Here is a 16,776-nt window from a genome sequence, read left to right as displayed (position 1 = left end):
AGAGGAAAGTGGTCTTTCCTCGTGGCATCATTCAGTCTGCGGTAATCGATGCAGACTCTCCAACCGGTCACAGTCCTAGTGGGAATCGGCTCGTTCCTCTCATTGGTGACGACAGTCATGCCACCCTTTTTGGGAACCACTTGAACTGGACTAACCCACGAACTATCGGAAATGGGGAAAATGATCCCCGCATCAAGGAGTTTGATGATCTCCTTCTTCACGACCTCCTGCATCTTCGGATTAAGCCGCCGCTGCGGCTGAACGACAATTTTATAATTATCCTCCATGAGGATTTTATGCATGCAAAACGAGGGGTTGATACCCTTGATGTCGATAATCTTCCATGCAATGGCCTCCTTGTGCTCTCGAAGCACCCCCAACAATCTTTCTCTCTCGACCTCCGTCAAAGCAGATGCGACAATAACCGGCAACTTCCTCTCTTCATCCAAAAACGCGTACTCCAGATGGGCAGGTAACTCCTTAAGCTCTAAGGAAGGAGGGGGGCTCTCGACAGAAGGTCGGTCCATCGGATCGTCACTTACGATCTCAGCAGACACTTCAGACTCAGGGTGATGTGAGTCGGCGTCATCTTCCGTTGACTGGTCAGTCATGGCAACCATCTCAATCTCCGGAATGTCCCTATCGAGAATCTGAGTGTTGGAGGAAGATCCTCCACAGATCTCGCTGAAAAACTCACCAACATGCTCCATGATGGTATCAATAAAGTACAGGGAGTCATCAGCAGACTTGGGGTGTTTCAGTGACTGTCGAACGTCAAAGGTGACGTTCTCATCCCCAACTGTATAACTGTATATACCTGTGGGAGTCATGAAGGCTGTATCTTCCTGATCTGAAGGCTCAATTTGAATTTGTTGAAATCCTGAGGATGCATCTATGAAGGTTAGCAGCTCGTGGCCAGCAGTTGCATCCACCATTGAGTCAATGTGTGGGAGTGGGAATGGGTCTTTTGGGTAGGTCTTATTCAGGTCTGTGAAGTCCACACACACTCTCCATTTTCCATATTTCTTCTGGACAACAACTAGATTGGCCAACCATCTAGGATATTGGACCTCTCTTATCATTTTGGTTTTGAGTAGCTTTTGCACCTCTTCTTGTATGATAGCGTTTCTCTCATGAGCAAACTTCCTTCGATTTTGATGTACCGGCCTGAAAGATTTATCTATACCAAGTTTATGAGTAATTATGGACTTAGAGATACCTGTCATAGCTTCATGTTTCCCGGCGAAGGTAGAAGCTCTTTTCTTTAGGAAGGATATCAATTCCATCTCAATATCCTCAGGAATACTTGTTCCCAATAATACTTTGATTTCGGTATCCTAAGGATCCAAAGATACTTCCTTTACATCCTGCTCTCTTGCTTGCAGGACCTTCCCCGGTTGTTTCTGTAATTGCTATGCTTGAGTAGGCTTTGTAGTCCACTTCATTGATGAAGCATAACACTCCTTGGCATCTTGCTGATCACTTTCAATCTTGATTACCCCCCAAGGACTTGGTAGTTTCACACATTGATGATAAGTTGAGGGTACTGCCTTGATGCTGTGGATCCTGGGCCTGCCTAATATCACATTACAACAAGATAATGAGTCAATAACACAAAATTTTTGTAGAGAGTTAGTTCCTTCAATATATATTGGAAATTTGATTTCTTCCAAAGTGTTCTTGGTCTTGCCACTGAATCCTACTAGAACTGAGAATTTTGTGATAATCTCCGTTTCCGGAATATCCATCTTCTTTAAGGCATCCATTTGGATAATGTTCACAGAGCTTCCTCCATCAACGAGTATCCTGTACAAAACAGTTAGCTATACATAAAGTGATTACCAAACCATCATGGTTGGGATCTACAAGATCACATCGGTCCTCCTCGTCGAAGGATATGATCCTTTCAGTTGTTAGAGTGGAAGTGCGAAGAGGACTTTCTCCGTTGTCCATCTTTGTTTCTCTGGAACGCTTCTTGGCTGCTGAATATGAGGTTCCACAGATGTCGGATCCTCCCGAGATAAAGGATACAACCTTAGCTCCGGGTGGAGGAGAAGGTGCCCTTTCAGGTATCTTAACAGGATCCTGACTCTTATCCTTGTTCCTTCCAAATAGTTCCTTCAGATATCCTTTGCTGAGAAGGTATCCTATCTCCTTCCGAAGTGCTATACAATCATCAGTGCAATGGCCAAAGTTTTCATGGAATGCACACCATTTGGACTTGTCTTTGATGGATCCGGGGTTTTCATTTTTCTTAGGCCATCTGGCCATGTCACCTAGATCCTGCATTGCACAAATTACACCACTAATATCAATATTAAAACAATATTTAGAGATTTTAGGATACTCTTCATCATCCTCATCTTCATCCACAACATTTATCCTGGGATTATGCTGCTTGGAATAAGGCTTGGGCCTAGTGTACTTCTGTGGAGTGTCTAACTTTCTATTGGTAGATTCATATTTCGGGATAACCGAGCTTCCATGAGCTTTCTTGTCATCCTCCTGCCGAATATATCTTAATGCCCGAATATGTCAAGAGTCATGACAAGGTCATCTTAGAAAGGGGAATCCTTCTTTAGTCCCATCTTGAAGGCCTCGACAGCAGATGCCATGTCAAGGTTGGGGATCTCCAAAGCTTCCCTGCTAAATCTGGTTATGTAATCCCTTAAGGATTCATTATTATGCTGAACAATTCTATATAAGTCACCTGTCATTTTCTCAAAAGATCTACTACAAGAAAATTGGTTATTGAACAAATTAATCAAATGAGAAAACGATGTAATAGTGTTGGAAGGAATACTCAATAACCATTTGAGGGCCGGTGATGTAACACAAAGTGTACATCTTATTACATCGAATTATCTTCATATTTATCCCGAACTCTATGCAAATTCATTATTTTAGGTACTTATTTGAGTTATTTGTGAATTTGCAGGTCCGGGCTCCCGCCTGACAAAGAAAACATGAAAAGATGGCGTTTCGGGGACAAAAACAAGCAATCTGCTAGACCTGCACGCCCATGCCAGCCCGTGCATGGGCCCGTGCCAACCTAGAAATGTGCCAGTGCAAGCCAGTGCATGTTCTACAGCTGAGAAAGTTCAAAATAACCAGCCCGTGCAAGCCCGTGCACGGCCGTGCATTGCCGTGCCAGCCCGTGCAAGCTCGTGCCCGAACAGAGAAATCTGACTTTTTGGTCAGACTAAAGCAATGGGTTGACTTTCCACATTAGTGCACGGTCGTGCGTGCCCGTGCCAGACATCCAGAATGCATAAATACACTTCCATTGTCCTCATTTCAAGTGTGGAGCCTTAGGGGAATTTTCTAAACTTGCTGGAAAATTATTGTGTGTTGCTAGAGAGAATTCAAGGCTTCCATCTTGTGTGATCATCCTTGCAAGTAGCAACCATCATCCATCTTAGTTTGCAATTTCTTGTTCTTAACAATGCTTTGTAAGACTACTTTGATTTTGTTTGTTGTATCAAGCCTTATGGGCTAAATACTCTTGTTACTTAGATTATGTTGAAGCTTTTGCTTATGTGATATTTATCTATGCATGATTTTGACAAGTTGGTGTTCTTCAAGTTTATGACATGTTCTTGAATATAGTTTGATGGTTGAATGCTTGTTTTAATTCCTAGTCTTGTTAGTTTGATAGATGTTTAACCATAATATGTTGGAAAACTATGTGTTGAGCATTTGTTTATGAACTTAGTTTGTGTATGCATACTTTGTTTATATCATTAAGTTAGGAATGACTAGTGGAAATTAACTTGGTTATGAATTTTAACAAGCATGAAACCTATCACTTGATATTGGAAAATTGTATGGTGATAATATGATTTTTTGAGTTGGTTAATGATTGCTAGAGATTAAGGCCATAATCCTTAGTTTATAGTTTGCTAATTTGAAAGATTCATGTGTTTAACTAGTGTTCTTGAACTTGTCTATTTTACATAATTTTAGGTGATTAGTTTGTTGTTTTCATTCTAGCTTTCCTTTGATTATGAGATTAGGTAGTTTAGACAAACTTACTAATCTATGGTTATTAACTTGTTGAAAACCCATCATGTTGTTTTGTTGCTAGTATTAGGTTGCCTTGATTGGAATTTGATGTTGGTGCTCAATACATGATGTTTGTCATTATCATTGCTATTTTGTCACTAAGTTTGAGTGGATGCATAGTCTAAGTAGCCTTATTTTGATTGATTGTTAGTTGTATTTTACTTGCTTTGTTATTGTTGAATGCTAGTTTAGTTACTTGAAAAATTACTTGGATTGTTTGTTTGGTTAAATTAATTACAAAGATTTAGTATCAAAGGTTAACCATGTCCATGGATTGACACTCGGTTCTTACCGATACTTCGCTACAAATGATAGGTACACTTGCCTTTCGTGTGTGGTTTGGTTGTTGGTGAAAACCATTTTTAAAACCCGATTTGTGTGAAACTTTTATTCAAATTTTATATGTATATTCGCACACGTCAGCCGGCCCAGTTAATGTTGAGCCGAATCCCTTGCATAGGCAAGCTTCTTTGATGTCAATGAGAATGGGGTTGATCTCCATCCTTTCTTTGTACTGAGCTACGTGCTCCTCAGGATCCGTAGTGCAGTCGTAGAGCTTCATGTTGGGTGTCTGGAACTTCTTGGGGATCTCCACGTCAAATATAGGCCAAGTAAACCTAGATAACTTATGGCTACCTGCGGGTACTTCAGCTATGGGACGTATTATCCCTGGGATACTGGAAATCATATCCTTCATTTTCTGCAGTTCCCTGGCTATCTCGGGGGTAATCCCCTTATCCTGCACATGTCCACGGTTAGTGTATAAATTAGTATTAAATAAACTGTTACCGAGGTCATGGTTAGGTCTCTGGTATCCTAAGCCTTGACGGCTAGTTCCTCTACTAGGGGTATCCTCAGGATAAGGTGACGCCTGCATCGGGATGTCATCTCCAACATGCACTTCAGAGGACACCATGGGGGATCCTGACAAGAATATGCCAATTGGCGTGGTTGAGCGAGGCTGCATATTGGTGGATTCTGGCCTCGTTGGTCTAGGAAATTCCGAGGAAACCGGAAGATAAGTTCCTCCGTATCCTGATTGCTGCTGAGACGGAGTCCTTGTTGATTGTGTCCCCAAGGATCCGGGATTCTGAAGGACGGTTGATCCTGGCGAACCAAAATCAAGAACCCTGGGCATGATTGGGGTAGCCTCCTGCCTTGGCTTCTTTTTGATTCCTTAAATCTCCTTAAATAGCCTTGACTTGGTCTTTTCTTGCTGCTCCTTGTGTGTTTTGACCTGTTTCATCAAAGCAAAAATGTCATTGTTAGAAATAACCGGGTCTACCCGTGTAGAGGATCCCGCGAATGGTGGAAGTTCTCCTCTGGGCTGAGTGTTCTTCTTTGGCATTGGTGGAGGTCCTGGGTTGATATTTGAAGCAGCAGTGACCACCGGAGCAAAGACTGAACTGGTTTTTGGTTATGAGGCCATTGTAAAGAGAATGAAAGGTGATTGGAAATGAAATAAACGGATTTAATGGATTAAAGCACCATTAGCCCCACGGTGGGCGCCAAATTGTTTTGGTAAAAAATTAACAATAGTGATTTCGTAACCAATTTAGTAAATCAGGACTAGGTGCTTGTAAAGATAGTGTGAATACAGAGATTTGTTGCGAGGAAAAAACATGTTATCCTTAGGATAACAAGAAAAAAACCCCGGGTGGTGAAAACTATCACCACCGGTTTATTAATAATAAAGGTGATTACAAGTGTGAAGCTCAAACTTGATCGTGATCACAGAGAATGCGAGTACTAGTAAGTTCTCGAGTGTGTGTATGATCATTGTTTAGAGCTCTATTTATAATAAACAAAGTCTAACAACTATTGCCTATAATTTAGGAAAATAAGGAATCAGTCCAATTAGCCATTAGCCCTTCAATCAGCACGTTTCCTTTCTTGCCACGCTTTATTAACTGAAAGTTCGAGTCTTTGGGGAATTTACGCAACTATCTTTGACCTGGTAAACAAGGAAAGTAGCAGACAATACGTTAGTTATGTAACATAATTAGGATACCTGTTATCTTAGATGATACCACATCTTAAATTCGTTCTGAATAATGTTTGCTGAGGATACTGAAAATCCGTGCCCTAACACTAGCTACTCCACCAATACAACATCCACCCAATATTTAACCAGAAACACCCATAAACCAGCCAATCTAAAACAAAACATATTCCCTTTCAACATATAAAGCTTATTACAAATTAAATGCGCTCCACCTTTTCACGTTAAAATTGTATCCTTTGATCTACTAATTTCATATAACTCAAAGAGATTATCTTAATATTACAAATGATAGAATGCAAGTAACTTTTAAAATATTGAGTTTCCGAAGATATAAAAGTTTGGTATGAATGTTTTGAATCATAGTTGTTAACATTATAATACCGTCATAGGCCTGTAAACAAACAATGTTAGTGTCCGTTTATTTCACTTTAACCGAACACGAACACATAATTGAACAAATGTTTTTGTTCATGTACGTTTATTAAGAGAGTGGTCATGTTCATGTTCGTTCGTTAATAACTAAATGAACATCTCATGAATGTAAACAAACACAAACGTAAACGAACATTTTTGAACAAACAAAAACGAACATAAATTAACATAATTGACCAAACATAAACAAACATAAGTTAGCATCAATGAGCACAAACGAATAAGTCTAATGCATCACAATTCATACAAACATATGTATTTATGTTTTAATCTATTTGTTTGGTAGCCTCTTAACAGTCATTAAGAGGTTACCTCTTAATGGTTCATAGCCTCTTAATGGTTAAGAGGCAGCCTTAAGGTTGAATGGTTAAGAGGTAACCATTAAGAAGTAGCCTCTTAACCATTCAGACTTAAGGTTATCTCTTAACCATTAAGAGGCTATGAACCATTAAGAGGTAACCTCTTAATGACTGTTAAGAGGCTATCAAACAGCCCTGTTGATATAACTACTTATGAATTTGTTAAAATTTATACACACATAAACCGATATTAAAGAAAAAAAGGCTACAAAATCAATCACCAAAATGAATGAACAAAAAACATGTTCATGTTCGTTCATTCAAAATTAGTATGTACATAAACTTTTACGTGCAGAAAATTGTCAAGGAACGAACTTTTATAAGAAAAAAAAAAGAAAGTATATGGTTTTTTATTGTATTTGCCCTCAATAAAATGTATTTATATGTAGGTTCCTGAATTCATAGTCCTTTTTTTTCTTTATGGCCAACAAAAGAAATTTTATTATTAAAAACAAAACACGTCTAGCAAGACGCTAGCCACACCACCAATACAATATCCACCCAAAACCTAAATAGAAATACCCATAAATCACCCATCCAAAACAAACAGATTCCCTTCCAAGATACAGAACTTATTACAAATTAAATGCACTCAAACTTTCCCACATAATGCTTGTATCCTTCGATCTACTTCAGATCCGCAAGAAGCCAAAGGCTTTGATCTTCCTAACCACATAACTCAAATGGGCCGGCTTCGAGTCAAAGATCAATGCATTTCTCTGTAAAGTTTAATATTATTCCTTGCTTTTCATGCTAATAGTACATGGCATATATAATACAAAAGAAAGAGTGAATCAAGGGGCTAACTAAGGAAATACAATCAATCCTAACAAACTATTAACAATCTAATTAAGTACAGATATACACCAATAATGGTGACAGCTCATTATTGGTTAACATTCTCTGACTTCCAAAAATCAGTGATTTCGCTATTCTAAAATTCGTAGAGATATAAGATATTTTTGTTAACTATGTCGTTACCAAAAGGCTTGGTGTAGCTGATCTAGCGATATCAAATTGTATAGTTATGTTTGCCCTCAATTGTTTGAGAGTTTAAGTTCCATAACATATATCGGTACAGATTTATAAGCAATTCATTATTAAACATTGGTATAGCTAGGTTTAAAAAGTGGTTTTATGGTGGACATATGTTGTCTGTTTTTTTGAGGTCCCTCCTTTAATGTTCCTTAAACATATACACTTTTTGTTTGTACTATTTGCTTCAGTGTTAGGTGTTGATTTTCATCTGTCATGTCTTCCTTACACGTGTTTTTGCCGGGTGTCTTCGATCTTCCTTTCTATTTGCTTTAATGTTTGTAAACTTAGGTGTTGGTTATATTTGTTTTTCTTTGTTGGTTTAGGTTGAATGACAGTTTTGGCAAAATGAGTTGTTGGATTGAAAGGGTTCATGTGTGTAGAAAAATATGGGTTTTGAAAGATGTTAGTTTGAATAAAGATGTTGAATAAGAGTTAAATCATTTATAAATTTTAACAAAAATAAATTTTACTAAATTAATAAAAAGCGTCACGGCTATTTTTGTTCTAGGTCAATGAAGCTAATGGTCGACCTTAACCATTGTCCCGTGCCCATTTTTCTTCTCACGATCTTCCCACTCACGCCCACACTCATGGAATAGGATCACGGTGTTCCATAGGCGTGGTACATAGTCGAGTCCCTCTCACACCCACATAACCATTATATGAGCCAATGCTACTTCTTTTTCTTTTGTTAGTTTTATGGACGGTCGCTTTCAGGGATGAATGTTGTAGCCTGTTTCTTTTTTGTGTTTTCATTATGTTGTTACCAATTGTTTCAAGAACAATATTGGGTTCAGATTATGTTTCGGGAATGAAATTAGATTTTGATGGAGGTTGGTTGATTTGGAGGTCAAATTGGTGAAAGTGTACATCAAATTAGAAAAAAACATTTTGAAGAACTTGTAGCATGAGATAAGTCATGCAATTTTGTGAAACCCAATTTCATGTAATTTTGCGATTTACGACCAACTTAGTTTTAAATAAGCTATTTTAAATTTGATCGTATCGGAAGTTAAAAAGGGTTTCAATTGGTTTGTTTGGGTGGTTTTCCATTTGGGGTTGATAACACATGCTAGGGATAAAAAGGTTTTGGTTAATTTGTTGGTTTTTGTTAAAGTGATGGTTCTAGAAGAATAAGTTTTTGATCGAAATAGATTATGTTTTCTTTTAGAAGAATGAGTTTTGAAAAATGTTGAAGTTAAGTTAACGAACATGTAGCTCCTTTTAGAAAAAAAATTAGTACGAGTCTTGAAAAATGTTGAAGTAAAGTTAACGAACTTGTAGCTCCTTTTAGAAAAAAAAAATAGTAAAGATCACATCTAGCTACCGAGTTCGGTCGAACCCAGTTTTCTTTTTTTGGTTTTATATATAGCCTAGAGTATCGAATTAATGAGCAACTCATTGTTTTTCGGCCAGCGAACCCAGTAAAAATATTTGAACCCATTGGTCAAGAAAAATTTAGTTAAAATCGTTTTAGTAATCATTTTTTTTATAAATATATAAGGCTTTAAAAAACTATAAAAATTTATAAACAAAACATTGCCAATAATAAAATAATAACCCATATATATATATATATATATATATATATATATATATTATACAAAATTAAAGCCCAATAAGCCTAACTCAAGTAACATACTTATACACAACACCTAAATAAACAAAGAAGCCGATGACCAACCAATTGACTCATTACCGATCAGACTTCAGCAACAACCAACCCACAACGAACGCATCTATTTGCGGCTTTGCGTGAAGACATATTTATGTAATCGGATGAGTGACGATTATATAAATTATGCTTGTATTTATTATATTGAAAAAGGAGTTTTTTTTTAGACACGATTGAAAATGATATGAATTGTTTTCAAAACATGAAAACGCGTATGAGACAATTAAAATATGTAATATCTTTTTATTTAAATGACTTTGTATTTTATTAAGTGTTTTTAATGTACTTTTTATATGATAGTGAAATTACATTTTATTTGTTCGACATGGCCTGACTCGTCCGGGTCCGAAAACTTTGACGTTGGAAAAAATCCAAATGTTGAAAATTCCCGAACTCATAAAAAAATATTCCTATCTCCGCCATTGCCTACGTGGCTGAGTGGCCAAGTTCTTGTCACGCTTGCACAACTATTACAGTATTACACATAGCCTTGACGGATCTAAATCCAAGTATACAAGTACTATGTTTCTTTTTTATTTATTTTTATTTTTTTTGGAACAACTCCTTTGTTCCAAGATTCACACCATTTAAGAATGTTGGTTGCAATTGCCATATACATTACAGATTAGTTACAGATTAGTTGAACATTTAAAATTCTTAGTTCACCGACAAAGTAATGTTTTCTTTATTATATTAATTTTCCCTTTGTCTCTAAATTCTTTAAAGTTGGTAGAAAAGCAATACTAAACCATATGCAAGTACACAATTTTTATTTGAAAAAAAATTAAATGATCCTTTATAAACAAATAAATAAAAAGAAAGTAGGCAAGTTACAAATTAAGGCGCCACCTTTATAAGTTACCAACGGATTGTAGTGTTAATCTATGTTCCATTTTAGAAAGTTGCCAGTCAACGCTCATAGTTCTGGTAGTTCTGGCGTAAAATAATGTCTATGGTCCGCCTGTAAACCATTTGACATGCGGTTTTGTTATTCCAGCAACTAAGTCTCTTTAAATACACTTAGATAATAACTCAACTTTCATCTTAAATGACTTATAACATAATGTCTCCAATGCTATTAGCCCAAGAAAAGATGATGGTGCATCAACCCGCAACAGACATTGGTGACCATGGTATGCTACTTAGTGATCATGTTATCTTCGACATGGATGCACCGGAAACTGATTCCAGTACTGTTGATGATAAGCTAAGGTGGCTAAGGACACAAATTATAGGCTGGTTTGCAGAGATCCAGACTCCATTTGGAGCACGTAAGCTTACGTATGCAGATCATACAGCCTCAGGCCGCTGTCTTCGTTATATTGAAGATTACATCATCCAGAATCTTCTTCCCTTTTATGGTAAGCTTATGCTGCTTGTTGTTTTTTTACATCTTTACGGTGTTAATTACTTGCTGTGAAAATTTCCAGGTAACACTCACACATGTGACAATTATGTCGGCGATCGGACCATGAAAATGGTCCACGAGGCAACTGAGTTTGTGAAGAAATGTTTAGGCGGATCCCAAAATGATGCACTCCTTTTTTGCGGATCAGGCACTACAGCCGCTATAAAACGGCTTCAAGAAGTCATGGGAATTGCGGTTCCATCAATTTTAAGGGAGAAAGTGTTGAACTCATGTACAGAAAGTGAAGAAAGATGGGTAGTTTTTGTTGGTCCTTATGAACACCACTCCAACCTTCTTTCCTGGAGGCAAAGTTTAGCAGAAGTGATAGAGATTGGTCTAGATGAAGATGGTATGATTGATATGGATGATTTGAAGGCGCGTCTTGAGTTTTATCAAACCACTGGCGGCCCAATGCTCGGTTCTTTCTCGGCTTGTAGTAATGTTACTGGAATTTGTTCTGAAACACGTTCTCTAGCTCGCTTGCTTCATGAGTTTGGAGCCTTCGCATGCTTTGATTTTGCCGCAAGGTACTTGTTTTACGTTGCATGATGGTTCAATGATAACTTAAGTTCTAAGTTCTAACATATATACCTTTAATGTTGAATGCATAAAAGTGGTCCATATGTGGAGATAGATATGAGATCAGGTGCTGCTGATGGCTATGATGCCATAGCCTTAAGTCCGCACAAGTTTCTTGGCGGGCCCGGATCACCCGGGATTCTTCTCATGAGCAAGGCCTTATACAAGCTGAAATATGCTCCCCCTTCGACATGTGGAGGTGGGACCGTTAGCTTCGTTAATTGCTTCAATGAACAGGTATTAGTGTATTCTAGTACATTGAAAAGTGTTCATGTAATTTGATTTAAGGTGAATATATCTAACTGTTAGGTAGTTATATATTGTAGGACACACTATATATTAACGACATTGAAGAAAGGGAAGACGCTGGGACGCCACAAATTATTCAACGCGTAAAAGCAGCCTTAGCATTCCAAGTTAAAGAATACATCAGGTGCGAACTTATCACCAACAAAGAGCATGACTACATTGAAAGGGCGATAGAGAGACTTGTGAAGCATTCCGACATATGGGTGTTGGGAAATACCAAAGTAGAAAGACAAGCAATTCTATCATTCCTTGTTTACACAACTACATCCGTTAATAAGAGAGACAAGCCTCTTAATGGGGCTTTTGTTGCTAAGCTTCTCAATGACCTCTTTGGAATCCAAGCTCGAGGAGGGTGTGCCTGTGCTGGACCATATGCTCATTATTTGCTTGGCGTCGATGAGCCATATTCGCTTGCAATCAAATCTGCGGTCAAAATGGTAAGAGAGTTTAGTTTCTACACTTATTTTGTTTTGTACTATATTAATTATATTATGTCTTTGTTCCAATGATAGGGTTATAATGGAGCAAAGTTGGGTTGGACAAGAGTAAGCTTCCCTTACTACATGTCTAATGAGGAATATGAGTTCATTCTAGCTGCAATTGAATTTGTAGCTGTTTATGGTCAAAGATTTCTTTCCCTCTACCACTTTAATTGGAATACAGGCAGTTGGACTTTCAAGATTAATTATTTTAAGGAGGCATTTGTCAAAGATAGAGATTGCAAGCTTTGTGCTTCATTTTGTAGACCAAAAGCCAATACTCAACAAAAGGTGACAGATTGCAAAACAATGGATAAGTTTGACAAGTATGCTTACTATCTGGAGGTTGCAAAGCACATAGGGTACATACTTCCAAAGTTCCCATCTCAATGTGCACTTCCAAAGGACATAGATTCTAACCATGTGTTTTTTCAAGTGTAGTTTCAATTTTCAAATCCAGGACATAATGGGCATGTATATGCTGAGATATTATATTCATTTCATGTTTTAATATTCATATGAGTGCTATTTATCGTTGTGAAATCAGTGTTGTTTAAGGAAATACATCATTGAAGTAATGCTTTTCAGGGCCGGCCTACGCTATCTATAAAATAATAAATGGATTACGATGAAATTTGATTCTTCCTTGATCGCTTAAAAATCAGCATCGTTACGTTCTCTTGCAACTAAAATTTAAAACGCAATAGGGGCTTCTATATATGTTCCATGACGGTCGGCTTCAGTTGGTTCTAATTGTTATGTTTAAATTGGTTCTAACTGTAAAGCACTCGTGTCACTGTGTTCAATTAACCTGCCAACTATAAAATTTTATGCTTAACTCCGCTAACTATATTAGTTTATTATTGCTGGTCTAAAGCCTGGTTAAAGTAGAAGGGTTTACAACATGATCTTTGGAAAAAGGCCCCGTATTTTTAGTTCGTATCGGCCTCTAAAATGATTGAACCGTTTTATGAGAGTGGTTGTTGACTTTACATGTGAAAACTTTTTAAATACTTCGTATCTTTTGCTTTTGGGGGTGTGCTACTGCCAAGAGCAAAAACAAACACAAAATTTCGTATGGGTGCAAAGAACAATATTAACTTGCCTAATTTAAGGCTAGTTATTTGTATGGGTGCAAAGTCATATAGGGAAATTGGTAGCGGTTAGGGTGTTATTCGGGCTGTACTTTCGGGTTTCGGTTCTTGGGTCGGGTTCGAGATTTTTATTTTCGAGTACTCATACCCGACCCTAATCTCCCCCGGGTTATTCAAGTTCGGGTTATTTGGATTCGGGTTTTATGAGTACGAGTTAATCGGGTTTCGAGTATTTAACCTAAAAAACTAAAAAATATATGTATGTGCTAAAATTCAAGCAAATATATCATCTTCAAGTTATAACCTACATAAGCAAATAACAAACCACATAATCCAATCGAAAGAGTTTGAAGAATGCTTCGATTGATGGAATGAATAATTGGTCGACTGATTAATTAATGTTGTATTAGTAATCGATAGGTGGTGTTAGAATCGGAATGAAATAGGCGACTTAAAAAGAGAATTAGATAGACAACGATATACATTAAATAGTAGAAGGAATGTGATATAATAATTGAATAGAATACTTAATCAAATGGGTTATTCGGGTTTACCCGAAACCCATTAAAAAGTAATCGGTACTCGACTTGTATTAGTTCGGGTTGTACTCGGGTTCATTAGATTCGGGTTCGAGTTTGATGAGTACGGGTACTTTCGAGTTCAGTTAATATTTATTCGGGTCGGGTTTCGGGTTGCGGTTAAAAATGGCAACACTAGTAGCGGTGAGCTTGAATGCTTGATGGAAAAAGTGTTGTTGGTTTGGTTGTGATTTGAATTACAATGATTTTGGTGGTGGTGGTGGAGTCGACATGTGAAGACTCGGTCGGAGATAAAAGAGGATCAAGAGTTGTTGGAACGATAAAGCTCTGATACCATATCTAACTATATATAAAAACAATATGATTTTTTCACATGGCATCATTCTAAAGCTTCCACATAGGATGCCATATAGATGCCATGTGAGCAATTTCCTATTTTATAATCTTTTCTTCCAAACACAATATGGAGCATGAACCCATTTAGTTATGTTATAACCCATGACCTGGTTTCCCTTCAAATACAACCATCTTCATATGAAGATAACGTTTTGTAAATTTTAAAAAATAAATTATTGTGTGATACAAGTCTCAAACCCAAGACCTCATGTTTCAAACTAAAGATGTAACACCCCGGCTTAAGCGAAAACGTCCGAGTGTGATGTATAGATTGCTCAAACACACGTGGCACTATTGAGTGACCATAATAATATTAATTCATTTAATAAGCCAAGTAACACAAGTTCGAAAGTAACAATACAAGTTCAAACCAAAACATAACCATAATAATAGTTCTTTTATTGAAATACCCTAAGTAATCTAAGTGTCTTCAATACTTCAACCTCTAATCACGGTACCTGTAACATATATATAAAATATGGCCAGCTATAAATTTATAGACATGTGGTAAACGAGCAAGTAAGTCCTTTCCAGTTGGTACAACCAACGTACTTGGATAATCTCGCAAGTAAGGTCCTTTCCAATTGGTAACAACCAACGTACTTGGATAATGAGGCCCTTTTCCACTCGATACAAATGGACCGGAGTGCAAAGGGGGGCGTATGATCATACTTAATGAGGCTTCCCAATCGTACAAGTAATATTCGTGCAAGTAATACAAGTAACACACAAGTCCATATACGAATTGTAGTATTGTAATAGAAGAAATAATACTTGAATCTTTATAAGGATACATATGCTACCCCAAAACATTAAAAAATTAAAAAGGGGTGGTGAAAAACTCACCTTAGTAATTGAAGTAAAAAAAGAATAATAATAACTTGAATGCGTCAAAGGAAACCGAAGCGGTTAATCCGTACGAATTATAAATAAGAATAAACACGACTTTTAACGACTATTCTATCGGGATTTTAAGGTTGTTTAATTGTATAATAGTTATAGAAGATAGTTATTAATTTATTATAATTTATTAACAATTCTACGGCCCTTTGATTATTATATTATTATTTATGTTTAACGGTAATTGTTTATTAATAAAATATAAATAGCTTAACAGCGAGAATATGGAGTTTATACTTCTGAAATGCTTGAACTATCGATTACAAGTCGAAAATATGATTATTGTCTTGACAAAACGATTTTTTAGGAATTTAAAGTTTACTTTACGTTTATTAAATGATTTTTAATAGCGGCTTATGAAAACGAGAAACTTGGTTTTTAAGGGTGAGATGGTGAGTTATATTTTATAGTTAATTTACGTAATTATTGTTTAATTTAAAAAGACTTTTATGATTTATTTATGATTTTTAATTGATTAAGAATTAATTAATATTAATAAACTGAATTTAATTAATACAAAAAATTATAATCCTTGTTTTCAACCAACTGCTCTAGACTGCATATTCGTTTATGGTTTAGTTCTTAATATTTAAATATAATGGCTATTTCAAAAGAATTTTGTTAATAATAATATTAATAGGGCCAGATTATTAAACCAAAAAAATGAGCATAACCCGGGTTTCGAACCCGGGTCTCATGGTTGCGAGGAAATGAGTTTAACCAGTTGAACTAGAAGGATATTGGTTTAAGAGTTAAGAATCATTATACATATATAATACTTCAGGTTCATCTTCTTCACATGAAGAACATAAACTCTAATAATTCAATTGGGGTTTATGTTCTATGTTTGTTCAAATTAGTTTAGGGTTATTGATTATAGGTTAAACGACATTAACAAGCATATATTAATTACCTTATAATATTTTGTTTTGATCGAAACCCGGTTGCCGGAAAAAAAATAAAGAAGCTCCCAATTACAGAGAAATCCGTGTATTAGAGGGGGATTTGAGAGAATGAGCGAGTTGTTTAGAGGTTTAGGCACCTATTTATACTAGTGGAAGGAGCGTCTACGCGTTTAATTCGTTAATGGTGATTCCGTGAAATCCGGCGTCGATTACGGGGTGTTTTACGGCAAGGAAATCACGATTTATTAGTCGGTTAGTGTTTAATATTGACGGATAATCGTTTTGGTATATTTACCCGGGTTTAAAACGCGTTAGAAAAAGGTTTCGGCTACCTCCGGCGCCGATTCCGGCCACCGGAGGTTCGCCGGAAAAACGGGTAACGGGGAGGGAGGCGGGTAGGATTTTATTTTAATATAAATTGAATTAAAAATGTTACACTATTAGTCCCTGAAGTTTAAAGAACCTTTAAATGATAATATAAATATCTTTTAAGTTAAATAAAGTTTTCAAATTTACATTTTTAACCCTAAACTTTATAATTAAATTAAATAGTTTTCGGTTTTACGTGTTTAACCCGTACGGCTTGTTTACTT

The 16,776-nt window shown here is 36.6% G+C and overlaps 1 protein-coding gene across 1 annotated transcript; it reads left to right on the top strand.

Annotated features, from left to right (window-relative positions):
* The first annotated feature begins 10,637 nt into the window (after nt 1–10,637).
* On the top strand, nt 10,638–12,806 carry LOC143559825 (uncharacterized). The gene is made up of 5 exons (XM_077048283.1): nt 10,638–10,935; nt 11,005–11,509; nt 11,597–11,798; nt 11,888–12,307; nt 12,383–12,806. The coding sequence occupies exons 1-5, from the start codon at nt 10,638–10,640 to the stop codon at nt 12,788–12,790; spliced, it is 1,833 nt and encodes a 610-aa protein (XP_076904398.1). The 3' UTR covers nt 12,791–12,806.
* The last annotated feature ends 3,970 nt before the right edge of the window (nt 12,807–16,776 follow it).

The sequence above is a fragment of the Bidens hawaiensis genome, unplaced genomic scaffold (genome assembly GCF_021521415.1).
Source record: "Bidens hawaiensis isolate Kalapana, Puna unplaced genomic scaffold, B.hawaiensis_p1.1 tig00020044_1, whole genome shotgun sequence".
Taxonomy (NCBI): Eukaryota; Viridiplantae; Streptophyta; class Magnoliopsida; order Asterales; family Asteraceae; genus Bidens; species Bidens hawaiensis.
The sequence above is the reverse complement of the archived record's forward strand: the minus strand, read 5'-3'. Positions and strand labels throughout refer to the sequence as shown.